The sequence below is a fragment of the Uloborus diversus genome, chromosome 1, assembly GCF_026930045.1.
Source record: "Uloborus diversus isolate 005 chromosome 1, Udiv.v.3.1, whole genome shotgun sequence".
Taxonomy (NCBI): domain Eukaryota; kingdom Metazoa; phylum Arthropoda; class Arachnida; order Araneae; family Uloboridae; genus Uloborus; species Uloborus diversus.
Window position 1 is genome coordinate 180,570,521 of NC_072731.1, and position 24,146 is coordinate 180,594,666.

At 34.6% G+C, this 24,146-nt stretch overlaps 1 protein-coding gene across 1 annotated transcript; it reads right to left on the reverse strand.

Moving 5' to 3' along the window:
• Positions 1 to 331: 331 nt before the first annotated feature.
• On the reverse strand, positions 332 to 23,256 carry LOC129223412 (carbonyl reductase [NADPH] 2-like). The gene is made up of 7 exons (XM_054858011.1): positions 23,075 to 23,256; positions 19,984 to 20,081; positions 11,955 to 12,109; positions 7,396 to 7,438; positions 4,020 to 4,184; positions 996 to 1,122; positions 332 to 616 (listed from the first exon to the last, which is right to left on the reverse strand). The coding sequence occupies exons 1-7, from the start codon at positions 23,232 to 23,234 to the stop codon at positions 507 to 509; spliced, it is 858 nt and encodes a 285-aa protein (XP_054713986.1). The 5' UTR covers positions 23,235 to 23,256; the 3' UTR covers positions 332 to 506.
• Positions 23,257 to 24,146: the final 890 nt, after the last annotated feature.

The following is a 24,146-nucleotide window of genomic DNA, read 5'->3' on the forward strand; positions in this document are numbered from 1 at the left end:
GAAGCAATCATCCCGCGCCTAAAATCCATGATTATCTATCAATTTCCATGAGTTTTGAGTATTTACCATGGAAAACCATGATTTTGAGGATGTGACACTTGTCGGCTCCGAGGCCCCCTGCTTTGCTGGAGGCCCCAGCTATCGCCTCATGCGCCTACGCGGTGATCCGCCACTGAAAATGGGACGCAGAAATACAACCTTCTCTCTTTCAGTTCTCACTCTAAATATAATTCTCAGTGCGGTGAACGATACAATTCTCTTTAAATAGAAAAAAAGTAATTGTTAGCTTACATTTTAGGTTTATATAAAAAGAAAAAGAAAGAAAGTAAACTCTACAGAGAGAACGTTTTTATTAAATTTTTTACACTAAATTAATTGTAAACAACTTAAGTGGTATAGTTTTTCTGAAAATGCACAATTTCACATTAAAATTGAAAACATATAAAAAGAGAAAAATAACAATGTATGTTTTTACAAAAAACAAATTCCCGGATTCTTTTTTTTTTTTATGTATAGCTCACAGATAGACCACCATCAATTACCATGGCGATGCCAGTAACCATGGAAGCTTTATCGCTTAGAAGGAATAATATTGAATTTACCACATCTTCCACTTCTGGAATAAAAAAAAGTAAAAATATATTAAATAATTTAGTACATGAACTTAATATTTTACGCGAAAATGAATAGAACGCAACAGAACGCGATGAATGTGAAAAAATTGAACAGAAAGTGAAAAACACATTCATATTTTTTTTAAAGAAGAAAACAGAAATAGATTAAAGTGGCTACAGGAAGAATTCAAAATAAAACTAAAATTTTAAAGCAGAACGGGGGGGGGGGGAAAGGGCCCAGTTTTTGAAAAAACTGACTGTTAGGTACTTGAAATTAATGGGGGGGGGGGAGAGACTAATTGAGAGCATTGAAAACGACAAATGAAGTGATATTTCAGTTTCTACTCGAAGAAAGGAATAAATAAAGCATTGGGTTGTTACCAGCAAATCTACGAAGTGGGGTTCGCTGTATTAACTGACGAGCAAACGCGTTGTTAGGATCAAAAAGACCTTCTTTTTCTGCCATGCGAGTGCGTACGGCAGTTGGATTCACGGAGTTGACTCGAATCTAGAAAATAAATAAAATTTTATTAAGTTGCTAGAGGATGAAAAGTAAACTTACATTTTCAACTGTGATTTTCAGTATATTCGATACCCCCCCTCCTTAAAAAATAAACATTGATTGAAAAAATGTTTACAGAATTGGTCACCATTATCACATATAATTAGGTCGTCAACGTGATGATTCGGATACAACGAAGTTGTGTATTGTATCGTCGTTTAAAGTAAGAAAAAAAATTCATCTCAGAAAAATATGAATAGTTTACAATCTACGGTTTTGAAAATTTTAAAGCAATATAGAAGAACCGGTCAACTCAAAAGTAACCAAAAGTAAAACGTGGTAGAAAGCTTAAAAAACTGCCAGATATGAACAAAAATTAAAGTGAATCGCCTAAAATAATAGTTTTAAAAATGCTTCTTTCATCAATAAGTGTTGGAGAAAGTCTATAGTTATCGTGTCCAAGTCAACTACTATTGGACGATTGCATAAATTGCAGTTTTAATTGCAGGTCCTCAAAGCAAAACCAAAAACTAAGATGAAGCAGAGAAGTGCACCTTCACTGGAACAAAGAGAAGTTCCTCTGGGGATAATAAGACTGGGATAGTATTTTATTCAGCCTTGAGTTATTTTTAAATATCTGTTGATGAAACATATGTTCGGGTTTGGTGTACAAAAAGTTAAGCGTTTGAGAAGTCATATGTTCGACACTCTGTTAAATTTGCGACATCTTTTGTAGTATGGCGATGCATGAGAGCTACGGGAACTAGACATTTATGTAATTTGAAACTATGCGTAACTTCCTCAGTTTGTATGGACTAGATATACTGGATTACTTCATAATAGTACACTGTTAAAATTACAGGTTGCATTTGGCTCCTTTCAAGGGTGAAAAGTTTGTTCACCAGCGGCACCCTATACGGCGCCGAAATTGCACCCTTAACACGAGCGAAAAACTGCCACCCTCAACCCAGCGTGCACAGCGGTGAAAAATGAAACCGTATGGCAGAACATTGGCACCCTTTCTGTTTCCTGTTTCTGACCCGCCCCCCCCCTTCCGTGTTGTGTGCATTTTTGGGTACGATTGTGTAAATTATTATTCATTGTTTTGAGTTATAAAAAACTAAGTCTTGGTACATTTTTCACATTGAATAGCTCTGAAAATGATTAAAACTTGTAATTTCAGGCATTTGATCACATTTCAACTTTCCAACATAATTTAGAAGTGTTCACTTGCTGAATGCATCATATTGTTAACAATAAATCTCTTAGTTAAAAATCCACACAGTTCCTGACAACACAAGCAAGTAAAACCACATATTCAAAATTAATAGTTGAAATAACTTTTCAAATATCATCTAATTTAAGCGTTTTGATTATTAAATGTTACTTATCCGGTGCTGATAGCTATTTTTAGGTAAAATTTATGCATGATAGAAATAGCAAATGTACATAACGGCTAACTGAAGAATCAACGTAACTTTAAAACACTTTTAAATATGTTCGAAAGCCTTAAAATCTATACAATGATCAAATACCTGTACTTACGCAAAATTTTGAAGAGTAAATCGCAGAAACTTCTGAGTTTTAATCCAATTTCACGTACTTCATTCAATGGGAAAGTGCATCTGCGTAGTTACTTCCTGTATCTGCCATTGATTGTGGCTGAACGATGTCAGAAGGGAGAGCGCATGCGCCGACGTTTCACCTTTGCATTTAGGAGCTCCGTCTTCACATTCATTAGCGTCATTCACCTTGATCACATTTCCTAGCCTCCATTGCACCCTGAGGCACCATGTTTTCACCCCAGGGAGCCAAATAGCTTTTCAAAGGGACCCGTAGTTTTTACAGTGTATTTTTTGCGGCTTTTGTCAGACATGCAGTGACACATTTCTCTTTCTATAAGATTCTGTTTTGTGTCACATCCCTAAACTAATTAGTATATGGAAAAGAGAAAGGGTGATTTCCGCACTAAGCTGACCAAGCAATTCTCCCGATTTCAATGAGATGAATAATTTGTGGCACTCTCTAAAATCTAGAGAAAATGTTCATGACGTGGTTCAAACAAAAAAAATTAAACTCGCTGTTGCATTGAAAAGGGCATGGAATTGTCTCAGCGGCGATAAATGTAAAAAGCTGGTGGAATCCATGTCTGAAAGTGTTGGAGCTGTGGTTCAGACAAACAGTGGGGAGACAAATTATTGATATTGATTTGTTTGAAGATGTTTTTTTCCTATTTTAATTTCAATATTCTAATTTTTGGACTCAATATAAACAATCACAACGATAAACTTTTGGACTATAGTGTTTAAATTTTTACTAAATTAAGTATTAAGTATACATGAAATGTTATGTACACTTTAAAGTCAAAGAAAGGCGGCACGTTCATTTTAACCCACTTTGCACTCTTATCTTGATAAATTAAACCTTTTCCTGAAAAATGAAAAGTGTTCTATTATTTTGAATTTGGGTTGTATAAGTTACAGGTATCTCGTTTTTTGGCTCAAAATTTTATCACATTCGTTTTGTCACTTATTTCGATTGACAATGTCGTATTGTAAACATAGTATTATGTTAAAAAACTCATGTTTTTATGGAAGAAAATTTCCCTCTATATTGCTTCTGAGTTACACATTTTTGCTCTTTGCACCCAGAAGCGGGTAAATTAAGTCTCTTACTTATTTTGTAAATTTTGCTGTGAGTTAGTTTTAAAGCCTTTTTTCATTAATAACTAATTGATGTCTTTATTTTGTATGATGCTCATTGTTGCCCTCAGAACAGATTTTGTTAGATTTTGATGCCTAGCAAGGTTTTAAACATGAAACAACAATGTAGATATAAATAAATTTTTCTGTTTAATGGTAAGATTTGGCAGGATTGGAAATTTTACCAGTTTTTCGCTTTACCTTATGCGGCCCAAACTCCACAGCCATGCTTCGTGTCAATTGATGCACTGCGCCTTTGCTGCCGCAATAAACACCGTAACTTGGAGCAGCGTACAGCCCAAGGGTGCTCGAAACATTTACGATTGATCCACCTTGTCCTCTGGCTTTCATATCGTTGACAACCATCTGAAAATATCAACAAAATATTTTAGAGCATTTAGAGAGTATTTACAAGTTTGTCGGAGTGTCGTCAGAGAGTTTAGAATATTCATGCCGTTAATTTTACGAATGATAATTCCCAAAATGTAATAGAAATACAGAAGTATGTTACTCGATCAGATTTTCATATTTTCCGAATATTGATTATGTTAAGTTTATTTTGGATCTACCGAAAAATATAATAAGGACCTTATGATCGGAATCGGTCACTTTTTTGAAGTTGCTACAAAGAATTGATCGGAGACACGATCAGCACACGACAAGCAGAAAAAGGTTCCTCATCAAGCTCAAATGACTTTTTAACCCGTTAAATCTTAAATATGCTTAAGCAACATTAGACTTTGAGGAACACGACAAAAGTGTTGTACTATGTAAGAAAATTCCGAAACGTCACTGTTTATTTCCGGGCAATTTGACGGCATCCACTACTTTCTAGTGAAAATCAAATTTTCTGAATTGGTGTAAGTTACATGCATCTAGACTTCTTTCTGTGGTGAAAAAGATTTGTAGCTACCAGTGTCGCTAAAAATATAAGCTTCCGCTTAATAGTTTGCTTTCAGAATCAATTGCAACCCGTATATATTGGCTGACCCTCAAACGACGGAAAAATGCAGTCCCTGGATACTGTAGCTTTGCAAGAACTGCAGGCAATTAAGGTATCCGACTAGTTTCGGAGCAGTTTTTTTGTTTTAAACACTATTATGAAATAATATTAATGTTTTTTTAGAAACAGAATGATCTTAAAACATGTATTTTGCTTAAAAATAAACCATAGTATCAATAACTTTTTTTAAATGAGTGATTTTTTGGCAAAAATGACTGAAAAATACCAGTTAGAAGAAACACTGTATTAATAAAAATTAACTAGCTATAAACAATGCTTAGATTTTTTCACATGTATAAATATCACACATGAAACAGACCACAAGTTAAGAAATATTTCAAGAATTTTAAGGTTTATGACAAATTACGTGCCTTTATCCAGAAATTTCTCAAAAATTTGTCAACTTTTTTCGGTAAAAAAGCTATAAATCAAAAAATATTTCATCATTTACATAATCGGTGGTCTATTCCACTCACAAGTACTTACAAGACAGGCATGCCAAATTTCATGCTTGAATACTGATTAGAATTTGCAAAATCATGTTTTCCGTAGCCAGTATCGAGAAATAATTGCATTCTTCAAAAAACGTAAGTAAAGATTAGACTTAACACGCGTTATACTGCAGACATTTAGTATTAAAATGCTTATAACGTGAGTTCTAATTCGCATATATTATAAAACCAAAATGTTTCATAATCTTAAAGAATGGGGCTGTTCAATAAAACTATTTTGAGAAAAAGTGAATTTTGGTCTATAATCGCCTTTTTAACATAGTCGGATACCTTAAGGTGTTTGATATTTGCTTGCAACTCTGCAATAGCTTCGACGTTTACGATTCTGTATTAGTTTTGGTCATGTTTGCTAAAATGCTTTCGGAGCTTTCCTTCTGGAAGGTTGCTGAATTTTAGCGGATAACTTTCTTGTTTTTTGCCTGATATGTTACTGGAAAACAGTAAGCTGCCCATTATTTGACAGGAACATTTATGATTTTTTTATACTACAGTATAAAATATTTACTTTATAGTGTTACAAATTCTGTAAATAGTAATGATTTTTGTGATTAATTTGTTGTAATCTAGCTAAATTTGGCGTTTATTCCATTATCTTTCATCTAAAATTATCTTAGTAACGTAACCTGTAAATAGTTTCTTGTAACGTACATACAAGTGTTCTGCTGGAAGTGTGTATTAGCATTTGCGTGGTGTTTTCGCGTATTTTGATGTAAATACGTGTGTAACCGTTGAGTTTACGGTGTTAATCGATATTTGCCTAATTGCTATGGTTAACTTAGCAGTTGCTAACGATATTTCTTGTAAATAGTTGTAAATAAATCTCCTGTGTTTTCTCAAGAACTGTGTTAAAGAAAGTTTGAAGTTGCATCGAACGCGTAACAATAGCATTATTGCTACACAACTCATAATGCAAAGCTCGCTACTAGAGAAGACACGAAGCGAAATGATTACGTGATATTGTTCGAAGTTGCAGCAGTGACGGTATAGAGCAGTGGTGTTCCACCTACAGCCCGTGGGTCATACGCGGCCCTCGAAGCTGAGATAAATGACCTGTCGCTTCGTTCAATTTTATAAATCGAAATTCACGATAAGTCATGATGCCAAAAATTTGGGCCCAAATGTTCAAAAATTGCTTTCTGAAAAACGGATGCTAACCTCATAAAAATAAAATAAGCATCAAGCATGGTTGTAGTGTGCCAGCTAATCTGGCAATTTCGGGTACGCTGCTTCACTTTTCCAACTGTACCGTAATTTGGTCCAACTTCAACAGTACACACACGCCGCAAGGACCCGTTTATAAGGTAGGCAACCATTTACAGCGCAACAACACATTCACATAAAGAAAGGACAAGGACAGGAGAGATAAAGTACGTCCATGTCCGAGCTGGGACTCGAACCCGTGACTTCCCTGTCGTAGTCAGAGTGCTCTGACCACTAGACAAGGCGGGCGGCATCAAGAAATGCTAACAACAGTTTATGGTCTGTAATTGTAATTAATTTTCCATGCTTTCCCATACTGTTTGCAAATTAAAAAAATATTTTGAAACTTCATATGTGCTGTGGCCCGCGAGAATCTTCTAAAAATGAGGTGCGACCTTCGGGTTAAAAAAAAATATGTTGGTCACCCACTGCATACGCCAACATAGACTAACGCACGTATTCATCAGACTATTCAATCTATTTGGTCAAATCCACAGAACCGCCGCCGCCGATTGAATCCTTCTTATTGTTTGGAAAAGACTTCCACCGATGGCTAGAGCGTCTGAGAAGAGTCCGTAAGAATAGAACAGACAACGCGTTTCGAGTTACATAGTTTGACTTAATATTGTTTAATTTGTTGCTATATAATCGTCAATGTATCACGTTAATTTATTCAAAAACTGCTGTTGAGTGATTAAAGTGAGTATGTGACATAAATAAGATTATTAATTCCTTTCATATACGTTAAGTAATATGCAACTTTAGTTTTAAGTCAGATTGGTAAATTTAAAACAATACGACAGGCAATGTACTAAATAGCCGAAAACCTTTTTGAGTATTTTTGTTTGTTTGAAAATCTTACCTGAGTGATATTAACAACAGACTTCACATTGATATTAAGGGTTCTGAAAAGATAAAATGAGTTAAAGGTAATATTTGTTTCAAAAAAAAAAAAAAAAACCAATCACTTTTGAGACACAGAACAAACATTCAAAGTTGTGAGTTAAATGTTTTGAGCAATGTAAATACTATTTAAAATTTTGACTGATTTTTTTAACTTAACGTAAAACTACCAAACATGAATAAAACAAACAATTGAGGTAAAAACACCGAATATAGGCTGGTATGGTTCCAGCATCTAGTTTCAGAGTTTGTTATTATCGGAAACGGTAGTAGGGAGTCAAATTGCAACTTTAAAGTACAATTGGACGTCTCGAGTGAAAAGTCCCCAAAATGAGGTGTTAGGTTATATTTTGTCGCTTAAAAAGGGTGGGGGGCATAACCCCTCCTCTGGGATTTTGCCTGAATAACGGATACGTTCTCTTAGAGCCACTTACACATAACATCATAGGAATCTTTAGAACGCATCCCTCGCGTAAGTTGAAATTCGACCCTACATGCAGATGACATTGATACCGAAAACTTTTTGTTCAACGAGCAAATTTGCATGAAATGGAAAATTTCCGTGATCATACATTTCTATAACACTGTAATATTTGTTGTTAATTGGTCAAAAAAAGGCAATTCAATATCATCCTTTTCCATAACATTTACGGTAGCTTCCATAGTGGGTGGATATTGGCACAATAATCTCATTGACATCTAAAATGTTCATCCACGGGTCATTCTCAGCTGCCAAAACTACACTGGTGTGCAAAAATTAAGGACGAAGTCGAAAAATTAGCATATCAGCTGAACGAAGAGGCAGAGCGGACAGAAATACCATTCAGGAGATTAAGTAAAGTGATGTACGGTAGCACATGCGCAGATATGCAGGCAGACGTAATGGGGGAGTGTCTGAGTAGTATAAAGCATGTTGTCGGTGTAAGATCAGTATTTCTGGCAAAGAGATTGCACGCCGTATAGCAGTTAAAACCACACCGAGTTGCTGCCTCAGCGAGAAATGGCGAATAATCAATCTGTTAGACGACATCTGGAAACTTTTACCCGAGGTCGAATCATTGGGAAGTTGGAGGAAGGCCGCAGTGTGACAAGTGTGGCTGCAGAGTTCGGAATTGCTCACAGCATCGTTTCACGACTTTGGAGACAATTTCAAACTACAGGAACAGCTATCCGGGGGGTTCGGTAGTGGTCGTCCACGAAGAACCACACCCGCAGATGACCGGTATATTGTCTTACAGGCCAGAAGAAACAGGCGGCAGATAGCGGGAGAAATCGCTAGATACACGACACAGGCAAGTGGACGACCGATATCGCGTTTTACCGTGGCTAGAAGACTGCACGGTGGTGGTCTGTTTGCACGACGCCCTATACGGTGTGTACCTCTAACGCCTGCCCATCGGAGAAGGCGTTCTCTGTGGTGCCAGAAACACCGGAATTGAAGAGACAATGAATGGGGACGAGTACTCTTTACAGATGGGAGCAGATTCAGTCTGAGTAGCGATTCTCATCGCATACTCATCTGGAGAGAGCGGGGAAGCCGCAATCATCCCTCGAACATCACTGAAAGGGACAGGTATGGAGGTCGCGGTGTTCTCGTTTGGGGAGGCATCATACTTGGTAGTCGTACAGACCTTCAAATCTTCGACGCAGGTTTAGTCAACGGGACCCGTTATTGTAACGAGATTCTTCTTCCATATGTGCGTCTTTTTAGAGGCGCTTTGGGTCCGCAGTTCCTTTTCATGGACGACAATGCACCATGTCATCCAGGGTTGCCAGAATTAAGAACAGTAAATACGGGGCAGGCTTCTAGGAGTAAAAAAAGAGGGGGGGGGGGGATATTTTTGAGACGTCTATTCATGATAAATCTGAAAATGCAATCACAACGAAGCATTAAACCTCACAAAATGTCGCCTATCAAAGTATAAAAACCGTTTTCATTGCGATTTACGACGCATGCGCAGAGATATATTTCCAACATGAGTCAATGAGCTAAGAAGAAGCAACCATGTGGTTTCTCATGCTCTGCCGCCAAAACAAAAACATACCAACCAAATCAAAAGGAAAATAATTTTTGCGTTTGCTGCCACATGATTTTCTTAATTGCTCTTTATCTCACATTTTTTGTTTTACTTAATTTTTCCCCCATAAAATAATGTCTCGTTCTGTAAAATATTGTTATCAGCCAGAATACGGGACTTTAGCCGTCCCGTATGGAAGTTCCACGGGACGCGGGACAATTTTTCAACATACGGGACTGTCCCTTGAAATCCGGGACATCTGGCAACCCTGATGTCATCGCACAGTAGCTGCCGAACAGCTCTTAGAGAGTGAGGATATTGAACGTATGGATTGGCCGGCACGATCTCCGGATCTCAATCCCATCGAGCATGTATGGGATTTTCTAGGCAGACGCTTGGCAGCTCGTACCTTACTACCAGTAACGATTCGGGAGCTTCGATTGGCGCTGCAAGACGAATGGGCAGCAATGCCTCAACAACTCATTGACACCCTCATTCTCAGCATGGGCAGACGCTGTGAAACCTGCCTAGCAGTCGGGGGAGATCATATCCCCTACTAAAGACCGGATGTTTCTTGCTGGACACCCATCACAGGGATGTTTCGGCCTTCAGTCGCATTGCGCTCCATGCTACTTTTTCAATAAAGTTTCTTTTTATCCCTCTGATTTCTCTTTTAGTAAGTGTTGCTTACATTACACATGTCCTTACGTATTGGGGATCTTACGGTATTAAATGTGTTGATTTGGAAAGCTTTTGTACAAAGTTATATTGAAAAAACCGTCTCGTCCTTAATTTTTGCACACCAGTGTATATTGGAAATTATCGCTCGTTCTTTTCTTTCTAAGCCATGCTCTATTCAAGGTGAATATTGGGGAAAAGTGAAAATTTCGATGCCAAACAAACTAATGGCGTCAAACAATAGAACGTATGGCGTCAATCTGAGGTCAGCTCGTATTTTTCAGAGTCGTCTGAATTTGATTGGTGCAAGTTTTACTCTCTTAAGACTTATACCAGTCAGATTGGTTTGAAACCTCGTTTCTTTCTTCTTCTTCTTCTATTTTTTTTTTTTTTTTTGAAACTTTGTTTGAAAGTAATTTCCAGAATTCGCTACAAACTACTTTTTTTGTATCGAACTACTCGCTACACTATTTCTTTTTTTTGAAAAGTAGTGCGCTACACTACAAACTACTAAAAAATGTAGCAAACTACTTGTAGCGCGCTATTCCTAACCACTGATACAGCGTCGCGTGAAATCCAGGATTCTTAGATTAGGATCATTCGAGCTTAAAAGCTTAAACCAGAAATTTCAGCTGCAAATCTTAATTTCTATCTTTTTTCTTCCTTTCAAAAGTCGCGGAAAGGTTTGCTTGTACGGGATAGCACCTATTATGGGATACCACAAAAATACTACTGTTTGTTTTCGGAACTTAAAGATTTGAAATTTAAACAAATGCTGTTCCTTTTGAATTCCCATCAGAGTCTGTACGAGCCATTTGAGGCATTTTTGACATCGAACCCATTGTTAACCCCCCGGATCACCTGATCATTTGAAAATGTTAGCTGCCCCAACGAACTTACAAGCAGTTTTATCTTTAGTTTGACATCTTCATTCTTCCTTTTGTGAAGAAGAAACTTGATACCCCCTGTCTTGTGTAATTTGCTCGTTATTGTACTCTATCTCATATTTCATGCTTCCCCCCTCCCTTTCTCATATACTTGAAGTCAAATAAATACCGAAAAAGCACGCGCACTTAACGTATATACAACAGAAAGAATATAGCTTATAAATTTATTATTTTCAACGTATAAGAACGGCACATCTTGATTGCTGTAGCACTGTAAAAACTTATCAGAAATGTTAAAAAAGCAAACACCTGTAACTTCTATAACTGCAGCTCAGACACAGTCGAATGCAAGGGATAAAGAGAAAAAAACCAGGTACTCCATATTCATATCAGGATTTGCCAAAGCCTGTTGGCTTCCATTTGGCTGCTTCTTGAAGTCAGAACCACTCAATTTTATTTGCGCTAAAAAATGGTTCCTGGTAACCCTGGTAATGGTCCTGGTATTTTTTGAATTTTAAAACTTATGAATGGTGACTTCATCAACCTTTATGTCAATAACAACCAAATTGAAAGCGATGATTATTTTTTTAAGCTACCAACCTGAAATTTATTCAATGCAAGTAAGCCCTTGTTTAAGTCCAAAATAGAATGTTATTGATGCAGTTAAACTCAAAAATCTAAAATCAGTGAAAATTAAAAGATAAAAATTATATTACAAATTACATACTCTTATGTCTATTTTGATCATTAAAAAACCTTTTTATCTATAGTGCACTTAACTACAAGCAGTTCGACTCGAGAGAATTATAAAATATTAATTTTTAAGATGCATTTGATAGCATACGCTGCATTCGTCGACTAAAACACATTAAAAAGAAGATATTTTTGAAATTTAAATGATTTTTGAAATTGGTTAAAAACTTCTTAATGTGTACCGGTCAACGTCTTCTTCCGTGAGTTCTCCATACTCTTGGACGTCCATGATGGCAGCGTTGTTCACCAACAAGTCCACTGGGAGTACTTCTGAAATGGAAGCCTTAGTGGCATCCCAATTACCAATGTCCAGGCATAGAGGGTAGATTTTTGAGCTCTAGATAAAAGGAAAAAAAAATCTATTTCTTCTAGCACAAGATTATTGTTAGTTTACAGATAGGATAAAAACATGATTCCACACAACACTTTTTCACTTTCCTAAGCCATATAAAGATTAATTGACTGAATATTTAAGAGCCATTGTTTGTAAGAATCAGGCAGGTTGTGATTGTTGACATTTTTAATTTTCTTAATTTTTGCAAATGTTGTTCCTTATCATGAATGTAATGTTTGTGGAAAATATGAGCTTTGTCTGCCTTACCGTTTTTTGGGAAATTAATTTTTTTAATTTAGGGGGCGTGGCACACTTTGGCGTGTTTTTCAAATTTGCAGATTTTAAAGTTCTTGTTGCTTTAAGCGACCCTATAATGACATGGATTTTTAAATTCTATACTATTATATGGTCTTCTTAGATACTATTACAGCTGTCAAATCGGTGTCAGTACGAGAGTAACGGCCACAAACTCCGTTTAAAAATGACCGAAAATGAATTTTTTTACTACATTCAATGCCAATTTTCTCAAAGCGCCTTCATGATGACACCAACGTTTTTACATCAATTCCTAGCTACACTTGCATACATCAAAAATATGTAATAAAATTTGTGTCACTATAAGGGCGCCAGAAGATATTGGAACTTTTATGTGATAAATTTCACAAAAATGCAAATGTTTAAAATCTAACTACTACTCTCGCCCTCATAGCAGAGATCTGAAACTAATTAAGTTTGATAACCAACATATTCGTCTAACATATGAAATAAAAAAATCGGTGTCACTCCTATTACTTTCGGAAATATAATCATTCGAAATTAGTATGTTATGGAGTTATTAAAAAAAAGATTTTCTAATTCCAATGTTTTTTGCACGGTTTGTTTTAAACTTTAATATAAAATTACAGTAGTGACACCTAAAATAATATGTTTCTAATGTTTTTTTTTATAAAAAAAGCTTTATAAAAAGCATTAGAAACACAGGAAATCGATATAGGTACAGATGGACGTATTGTGTAATGTACATTATGGCTAAAATAGTCGTACTATATTTTTTCAACCATACTAATTTTTTATCTGTTATTTATATAAAAATGCAACTATTTATATCATAATGTCTTAAATAGTGATGAACATAATGTATTATATAGCGAGCATTCAGAATCTGAAACATAATTTGAGGATGACGTAGACTAAAATGAAGAAAACAAAAAATCAAATCACCCAGTTTCAGAAAGACGGTCATCTCTTATTGATATCTGGTAATTTTGTATCACTAAAGCTTGGGAAAACATGATATTCCGGAGAAATAGTACAAGTTGACCATTTGCTAATCTGAATACAACTAGCCCCCTCATAGCAGAGATCTGAATCTAATTTGATAACCAACACGTTTGTCTAACATTTAAACTAATAAAATTAATGTCACTCCTACTACTTCTGGAAATATAATCATTCGAAGTTAGTATGTTGTGGTGCATTTTTTTCATTTATTATTATTTTTTAAAAATTATTTTATTTGTTTATATATGTATTTTGTTAATTTAATCTTATCACACCCAGATAGTGTTTTGACCATATTTATTCTTAATTTATTACAAAGAAACAACGTTTAACATAAACAGCTTTAGGCAGTAAGAGCGTCTTTATCTTGAAAAGAAAATGCTCGTTTTGATATACAGGTGGATCTATTGTGCATAATATGCTTAGATTATCATACCAATACTCGCCTTTTTTGCGGTCAAATAAATTTATTTATTCTAATCCTTCTTGCCACGCATTTGACCTTCACTCGCGAATGGTAAACTTCTACTATTTCTCCAGGATACCATGTTTTCCCAAGCTTTAGTGCCACAAAATTACCAGATATCAATAAAAGATGACCGTCTTTCTGAAACTGGGTAAATTGATACTTTATGTTTTCTTTGTTTTAGTCTACGTCATCCTCAAATTATGTTTCAGATTCTGAATGCTCACTGTATAATACATTATGTTCATCACTATTTAAGACATTATGTTATAAATAGTTGCATTTTTAGTATAGATAACAGATAAAAAATTAATATGGTTGAAAAAATATAGTACGACTATTTTAGCCATAATGCACATTACACAATACGTCCATCTGTACCTATATCGATTTTCTGTGTTTCTAATGCTTTTTATAAAGCTTTCTTTTATATAAAGCATTAGAAACATATTATTTTAGGTGTCACTACTGTAATTTTATATTAAAATTTAAAACAAACCATGCAAAAAAGCCATTGGAATTAGAAAAGTCTTTTTTTAAATAACTCTATAACATACTAATTTCGAATGATTATATTTCCAAAAGTAATAAGAGTGACACCGATTTTTTTATTTCATATGTTAGGCGAACATGTTGGTTATCAAACTTAATTAGTTTCAGATCTCTGCTATAAGGGCGAGAGTAGTGGTTAGATTTTAAACATTTGCCTTTTTGTGAAATTTATCACATAAAAGTTCCAATATCTTCTGGCGCCCTTGTAGTGACACCAATTTTATTACATATTTTTGATGTATGCGAGTGTAGCTAGGAATTGATGTAAAAACGTTGGTGCCATCATGAAGGCGCTTTGAGAAAATTGGCATTGAATGTAGTAAAAAAATTCATTTTCGGTCATTTTTAAACGGAGTTCGTGGCCGTCGCCCTCGTAGTGACACCGATTTGACAGCTGTAATAGTATCTAAGAAGACCATATAATAGTATAGAATTTAAAAATCCATGTCATTATAGGGTCGCTTAAAGCAACAAGAACTTTAAAATCTGCAAATTTGAAAAACACGCAAAAATGTGCCACGCCCCCTAAATTTAAAAAATTAATTTCCCAAAAACGGTAAAGCAGACAAAGCTCATATTTTGCACAAACATTACATTCATGATAAGGAACAACATTTGCAAAAATAAAGAACCTTAAAAATAAATTAATAAACAACGAAAATTGTTAACATAAACATTCAATACAATGTAAATCTATTTGAAACCAATGAAGTAACAAAGTAAATGAATATATATCATTTATTTGCATTTCCCAAACAAATTATCGAAAATATGCTTTGTGTTTTATGTCTTACTAGCTTAATACCCGGCGTTGCCCGGGTGCTTCTCAATGCAACATATCTTTCAGATAATTAAATGGAGGAATTCTATCTAAATGACAGTAAAAACCTGCATTCACACCACTCTAGAGTCAAATTTTCAAGACTGTAAATAGCACAGAAAGTTGAGCATTTGCAGAAAAAATAGCATCAAGTAAAAACGAAAAAGCATGAGGCATGTTATCGGGGTTATGTCAACAATGTTCTTTGGTTCTGTCGTGTCCACTGGCACGTTGTCTGCGGTTGAAACAGATGGGCGGTACATCCATTGCCTTAATGCAGAGACAAATGATTGTCTTGCATATCTTGTGGGACAACCTTTTACGTGGTGCTTCGAATACGAAAACCGTTGTTCTGTGTTTGAAGGTTTTGTATACCTCAAGACATTAAAGCATGTTGTAGTACTCTTCACATACAATTTTATTCTGGAAAAAAAAAATCATGGAATGTCTTCCTAGAAAGAGTCGTGAGTAAAATTCAATGGCTTTTATCAGTTATAAATATATGCAAAATATGACACCGTTACAATATTTTCAGATATAAAAGTTAACGTTCCGTTTCACGGATTTTCTGGCGGTGTTTTTACTTTCACGGTTTCACGTGTTAGGTAGACTCATTTTATAAGTTTTTGTAAGTGTTCAGGTATGCAAGCACATTCCGTAGAAAACTGTCACTTAGTATAAATAATTTCACAAAATGTGTCTGTTTGCCTTTTCCGTGTAGATTTAGTAGCATGCCATGTAGTAAAATTGGATAAGTGTAAGTTGCATAAAAAGACGTACGTCAACTACATTTTAATTTCTTATATTTATGTCAAATTTCTATTTTCGTACGCGAAAATGACAATTAGACATTAATATTGGTGTCTTGCAACGATTCAAAATTTGTCTTGATTAAAATTTTATTTCCAATTTTTAATACCTTACACTTTTGCCGTAAATGTTGTACATGATAACTCAATCTGATGCAGGTAGTAAGATCACTTATTTAAGTTTGCTGCTCTAAAGTATTCCTTTGAGAATATCGAAATTTTAATTTACATAAGCACAGTCGTAATGAGGGGTAGGAATGGTTCCACTGAATAATAGTTGCTATAGATATAGTTATAGTTATTATTTTAAGTTACATTAAGCATTAAAAATGGAGTACGTGAACACGAACTTATGGAACGAACTATATAAAACCCGTCAATTGAACTGCCTTATAAAGAAATAGGCGTACACATATTGGTCACTATCTGCGTATTTTTTAAAAAATTATTTGCAGGTCATGAAATTAAAAGAAAGAAAAAAACCGTCTTGTTTCTACTTACAACTGTATATTAGACAATTTTTTGTTTATGTTTTACAAAAGCTTGTTGCACATTTTGTTCCCCATATCCGCAGCTTCAAAACGAAGGAAATGTATTTCCACGTTTAGAAACGTAATTCAAACACTAAAAAGTTAAATTATTCAAAAAATTTTAATTTGTGAATTTAACTCAAATCTTGCTCCTAAATACAATTCTTAGTCCCCGTTCCAGCAGCAAAATGAAATACATTTTTGAGTGAACCCAACCTTAAGCATGCAACATAAAGCTATCTATATGGGAAATAGGTAAATTTCACATGCATTTAAAGTACTTAATAGCCTGCCCTTCTGACTTATTGATCGTGATACAGAACTTAAGTCTTACTGGAGATCTTGATTTCTTGAAGTTTAAAGAATGATGTATTGCGATTAGTGGTTATACATGAGATGCAAATTGTTTCACCTTATCTCTCCACTGTGAACAGAGTTGCTTCTGTAACACTGATGCGTATCCATTTTTATCTTACACCATTTTTACTTTCTTCTATATCTAATATATAGAAGAAAGTATTGGATTCGTGCAAATTTTCGAATTTCGAATTTTGACGGATTCGAACGTTTTGAGGTGTGCTGAGTCCATTTCGACTATTTTTGGAAAATGTCTGTCTGTCTGTGTGTGTGTATGTATGTGTGTGTGTGTGTGTGTGTGTGTGTGTGTGTATGTATGTGTGTCACGTCTGTGTGTGACCAGTTTTTTGTGGCCGCTCTACAACAAAAACTACCGCATGAAATCGAACGAAATTTGGTACACATATGTGCCCCTATGTGAACTTGTGCCCATTAGTTTTTGGCGCGAATTCCTCCAAGGGGGGTGGAGCAATGGGACGTTTTTCGAGTTACGCGTGCTTGCTATTCCTCAGGAAGTTACTGGCGGAATCAAACAAAATTTGGTCCATATGTTGGTATTAACAGGAACAGGTGCTGATTCAATTTTGGTGTCAATAACTCAAACGGGGGTTGAGCTATAGAACGTTTTTTGTCGTCAATTGTGACTGCTGTATCTCAAGAAATAATGAACGGAATGAAAGAAAAATTTATCGGCAAGTAGCCCTTAGTGGGTATAAGAACTGATTTTATTTTTGTGTCAACAGCTAAAAAGGAGGTAGCGCAATCACCCGTTCTTTTTTTCCATTTTGAGTGCCCTATCTCAAGAAGTAATGCTACGTTCTGGTTGAAATTTGGAATATATGTGAATCCATATGTAAACAGGCTTTGGTTCTATTTTGACGCCGATCGCTCCAAGAGGTGTTGATTTTTTTTTTTTTTTTTTGCGAATAAAAATATTTTTATTAATGCAACAATAAGAAAGATAAATCGTAATAGATTGTCGTCTGCGTATTTCTCGTGATTTTAATTGTATGGAAATGATAGGAAATATTATCTCAATGATTTAAAATTTTTAACTGTTGCCATCTTATGTTTGTTAACAAATAAAATATTTGTAATTCATTCAAGCAAGGCTTTTAAAATAACTTTCAATTTTCGCTCTTTGCTTTGCTTTTGCAATAATTCAGACATTGGGATAGTCGTCAAGTTTTTGCATGTGTAATTTTGTTTTTGTTGGGAATATTGCTTCCTCGTCAAGCATGGGGAGGGATCAGAAAAAAAAAAGAAAAATATAGAAGAAAGTTTCGTGATGGCCACAACATACTAGTTTCAATGACGGTTGAATTACTTAGTGGTAGTTACAAACACTAATATTTTTCGATTGTTTACAATAAAAGTTATCGAACTGAGAGTCTTGGAATTGGAAATGGAGCTTTGCTCAACTAATTTCACGATGAAGACTAAAAAGGAAAAACTTTATAATGTGGTGTAATATTTCATCATGCCCATTTCAGGAGCAATCTCTTAGTGTCAAAAGTTGCATCATACCCCCTAACTGGTTTAAAATTATTGCTAGTCAGCGGAGATGCTCCATCAGGTGTACTATTGCTTCGAGCGTTAAAGTAACATAAAATTTTAAACGATTAAGAAATTTGTTTACATAAAAATGGAGACAGTTTATGCATTTTAAAAGTTTAAATTTAAATTAATATTTCTTTGCATTTTTTCAAACTTTAAACTGTTACCCTTCCAAAACTTTTAATTCCGCCGTATTACATTTCCGTGTGATTTCGGGTCTAAAGGTGCACAGTCTTTTTTTTTCACCACACATTAGCAATCCTAGTATGGTAGCTTATGTGCATGTAATGAACCCCATGATTATCCCCCTCCCCCTTGAAAGATAAATTCAATCTTTACTACTATGCACAAAAATGATTATTTTGCAATCCATTAGCCCTATTAGTACTTTTACCCCTTTTTCTTTGATAACCTGGAGCGATTTCGGTGAAACTTAGGTGAACCGAATTAGGTAAATCATGGAATAGTATAAATAACATTTACATATTGATTTGTTTAAGGATAATACAATATTAAATTAAATTTCCTTTGCAAGGATGTCGTTTTAATATAAGTTTAGTATTCTAACGCTAAAACTGTTGAAGATTGTGCTTCGATAATTGAATGCATTTTTAATACCTATCTCATTTTGGTATTTTCTGTGCTGGTTATGCAGAAAGTACAGATCAAAATTTCGTTTATTGTTACGGTATTATTACTTGAAAACTTATTAGCAAAATGCGCAAGCAAATTGATGAAGAACCGACGGTGTTTCAATGCATCCCTATGTCTTTTCCGGGTGCAATTTAAGAACTACTGAAAAACAGCATTTCTTTTTCGTTCGGATTTCTTTCCAAACATGCTTTACGCTAGTCGCTAGTCGACATTAACGGCCATGGTTGAGGATACTTTTTGTGTTGATTGCATTTAAAATATCTCCTGGTGGTTATATGTTGCTAACAATTTTCATTTGCTTTGAACCAAGGTTCACAAATTTAACGATTACAGTTAAACTTTGGAGAAACTTCATCTAGGGCAGTTTTTTACGGGCTTTTCATGTAGACGTAATTCATAACTATACAAAAATTTGATCGTGCAGAAAAGAGCAATTTTATGACTCAAAATATGAAATTAGACCTCTTTGGGTGTTTTTAAAATTCCAAAAACCCGCCTATATGAATTCCTGAGCAACAATTTACCTTTGTGCCAAATTTGGAAGAAATCCGACGAAAACTGTGGATTTGTATAAGAAACATACACACACACCCACACACCCACAAACATACATCCATTTTTATATATATAGATTAACTTTACTTTTCCTTCCTCCTCTTCTAAATTTATTTATATATTTTTTTATAGCTTAATATCCACATGTCCAAAGCTATATTTGAGAACCAAATATAATCAGCACATGTGTATAAAAGCATATTTTTTTGCTTCAGGCTTCGTCTTCGAACAAAAAGTTAAAAGTAAACGAACAAGTTAAAGGGTTTATAAACTTATTTTAAAAAAAAATCGTATACCACTGTTTTAAGAGAGTCCAAATCTGATTGAGTTCTGCTGACGGCAATAACTTCAGCTCCACCTTCCACTAATTTTAGTGTTAAAGCTCTTCCAATGCCTGTAAATGAAAGCAAAGTTACATTCTGTTCATGAAGCAATGTACAAATCAAATATTGATTTTCATTTTTTTTTTTTTACATTTCTGCTAATTTTCTTAAGAGTTATACTTGTTCGGGATCTCTTGTAGAAGTTATGTTTTTCATATTTCAATGAACAAATTCAACTTAATTTATCTGGAGTGTAATGTAGGTCACCGCCACGTGGTGCATCCTAGGTAATGTGCAGTGATCCACAACTGAATCAGAGGTTGGAGTCATTTCTTCAGCTAAATTGATGTATATTTTGCATACATTTGACTTTTTATTTTCTTTATTCTTTAATTGTGTTCATATGTGCTCTAAGCTTCTTCACATGTAACCCCCCCCCCTCCCCTACGGGTACATGTGAAAAACTGAAGACATGTCTTCAAAATGATATCAATAAAATAAATACTTTTTAAAAAAATCTGTAAAAACTCCATGACACAAAGAAAAGACTATCAAATCATTAGGGCCATTTTTGCTCTGAGAAATTGAAAATATTTCTTGAAAAATAAAACTAGTATGTTGTGGCCATCACGAAACGTTCTTCTATATCTTTCTTATAATTCTAATTCCTCCCCATGCTTGACGAGGAAGCAACATTCCCAACAAAAGCAAAATTACACACACCAAAACTTGAAGACCATCCCAATTCCCGATTTATCTCAAAAGCAAAGCAAAGAATGAAAATTGAAAATTATTTTAAAAGCCTTGCTTAAAATAATATTTATAAAGCTATTTTTATTCACACAAAAAAAATCAGCCCCCCCCCCCATGGAGCGATTGGCGCCAAAATTGAACCAACGCCTGTTTACAAATGGATTCACATTTATTTCAAATTTCATACAGAACGTAGCATTACTCCTTAAGGTATGGCACTCACAATGGAAAAAAAGAACGTTCGATTGCGCCAACCCCTTTTCAGCTATTAACACCAAAATAGAATCAGCTCTTGTACCTTCTAAGGGCTACTTGTCGATAAATTTTTGTTTGATTCCATTCATTATTTCTTGAGATACAGCAGTCACAATTGACAACAAAAAATGTTCTATAGCTCAAACCCCGTTTGAGATATTGACACCACAATTCAATCAGCACCTGTACCTGTTAGGGGCAACATATGGACCAAATTTTGTTTGATTTCGACAGTTATTTCCTGGGGAATAGCAGACACTTATAACTCAAAAAACGTCCCATTGCTCCCCCCCTGGAGGAATTCGCGCCAAAAACCAATGGGCACAAGTTCCCATAGGGGCACATATGTGTACCAAATTTCGTTCGATTTCATGCGGTAGTTTTTGCTGTAGAGCGGCCACAAAAAAACTGGGCACACACAGACGTGACACACACACACATGGACACACACATAGACAGACATTTTCCAAAAATGGTTGAAATGGACTCAGCACACCTAAAAACGTTCGAATTCGTCAAAATTCGAAATTCGAAACTTTGCACGAATCCAATACTTTCTTCTATATATTAGATATAGAAGAAAGTAAAAATGACAAAAAAAAAAAAAAAAAAAAAAAGTTCACATGTGCAAATTTTCATCTATTTTATATATGCACCATTTCATCTTTCAGCTCTTCTTGGACGTATTTAGTTTCTATTTGCACATTTATTTTGGAAGTTTTAACAATTCAGTACTTGCATTTCGCATTTGCACTTCTTTAAGAACGAATTTATGTAGTAGATTTTCAAGAACATATATAAATTTCATCATGACTTGATTATAAAAACAATTACTTCTGCAGCGTTGACATATTTGTAGTTTTCGTGACTTCAAACAATTAATGAGTTATGCTTTGTCTCTCTGATGACGTGCTCACGTTTCCTCACAGATGTATTTGAAACATTTTGTAATCATCCTCTATTAGTACAGTTTTGTGCTGCTTTATTCCAATAATAAAGCCTTAACCATTACGTAAATTTGACTTGTGCATTTAATTATCATTCCGAATATTAATCAAATTTAACCTTCTCCTCATCTGCTTTTTAATATTTATATGACTTGATAGTTCAAACACACGAACTGCATTTCTGCATTTTCTTGGTGTTTTTAACACTCATACTTCGTTTCTGTTTACAGTCGTGTCCCGACTTACGCAAGGGATGCGTTCCAAGACTCCTCGCGTTAGTCGAAATTTCGCGTTGTGGAAAAATGTATGTACAATGTTTTTAGAAACATACCAAATTCTTTCAAACGTTTGTAAACACTGCTCAAACTGCTTTAAAGCAGTCCCCAACAACACATTACACTTTCTTACATAAAAAACGGAATTTTTACTGTATTTAAAAAATAAAAAAAAGCTGTTTTATTCAACAGAAAACACTTAAAGATGCACAAAATGAATGTCAATGGGTGTGAAAGACATAAAATAAAACACGGAACGTACACTATGTAGTAATAATAAAATGCTGCATTATAATCGTACAGTACAGTAATTATATTTATGGGTTAAAAATGAAGAAGATGATTCATGCTCCATGGTCAGATCGTTATTTTTATCTGATACATTTTAAAATACGGTTGCCTCGCCTTTTCTTTTATAGCGTTTCCATTCATGGCAACAGCCCCTCTTCACTATCTCTTTAATCCGCAATACAAGAGTAACTTCCATTTACATAGTATTTACTTTACTTAGACTGTGCACGCTTCAATATTGAAACTAAGTTCTGGACTTTTACATATATCTTTTTGTTTTTACTTTTAATTGTACGTATGGAACATTCACTCATACTTATTGCGTTGCTACCGTCGATGTTTTGTAGTTATTCAAGCATATCGAGAACCTTAACCTTTTTTTCTGGTCAGAAGCTCAACCCCCACCCTCCCCTTCACTATCTTTACAAGTTTAACAGTATGTAAATATGCCATTTTTAAAAATAAATCGTAATCTCCTTTTTCTTTAAAAATGAACAAATTACTTTGAAGAAACAAAGGTAATTAAAAAAAAAAAATGCATACCCTTTCCTGCTCCCGTAACAAGAGCTCTTTTTCCATCGAATCTTATATCCATTGCGGAATGAGAAGCGGATCGTTTGAACAATTTTAAACAATTAGTCGTCTGTCTCAAGAGGAAGTGAAAATGCATCTGACTCTGATCAACACTAAAGCAATCAAACATCACGAACGCACGGCGCTCTTTGTTCCTGTAGATAATATTCTTTTCGATTGGACGGAACCACATGGCCTTGGCAACGAACATTTGAATAAAAGAACTGGGAAAACCTAATGGAGACGTGATATAGGAAAAGGGATTTAGCATAAATTAAAATAACACCATGATTGTTTAAATTAGAGTTAGATATAAGTGCACAGTTCAAAAAAAAAAAAAAAAAAAAAAGAGCATTCTTTTTATAAAGAGGGAGAGAAGAGAAGGCAAGAAAAGGTTTTAATAAGCTAAAATGAGAATATAGTAATTTGTGAACAAACCTCACTTAACTCATAGATAAATTAATCAACGTTTTAAAACTTTTGCAGCAACTTTCTTCTTCTTTTCATTCAGTTTAATTTTATTTTTTGCTCTGCTTGAAAAAGAGTAATCGCTCTGATTTCCGTCGGAACAAAGGAATTTCCGCGGGCTATGATATAGTTTGTTTCACCTTTGTTTTTGTAACGTTACATTTATGCTTCAATATAAAAACCTGACCCCCCCCCCTCTCTCTCTTTTTCCCTTTGGATTAAATTTGGGAAAAGGAGACTTAATTTTGTGTCATTCGAATTAAAAAAAAAATCAATTTTTTTTTGTTTCTTCTTTTATTTTTCAATTCCATTAAAAAAATTTGCCTATAAATTTTCTATTTTTGGGGACAAATTTTCTCGCATTCTTTGCAATTTTCCTATCAATTGAAAGATCTGATTTTTTAATTTTTTTAACGGAAGACGAAGTTTCTTTGAACTTTCCAAGTCGATTAGAGTGTTTGTAAATAAAGTTCAAAATAATAGAAAATCAGGACTGAGAGGCGTTTTTGTCTTTGTTTACTGGATATTTTGGGCTGTTTTTGCTCATTTTTAGGTTTTCATTTGGTTTTTTGAA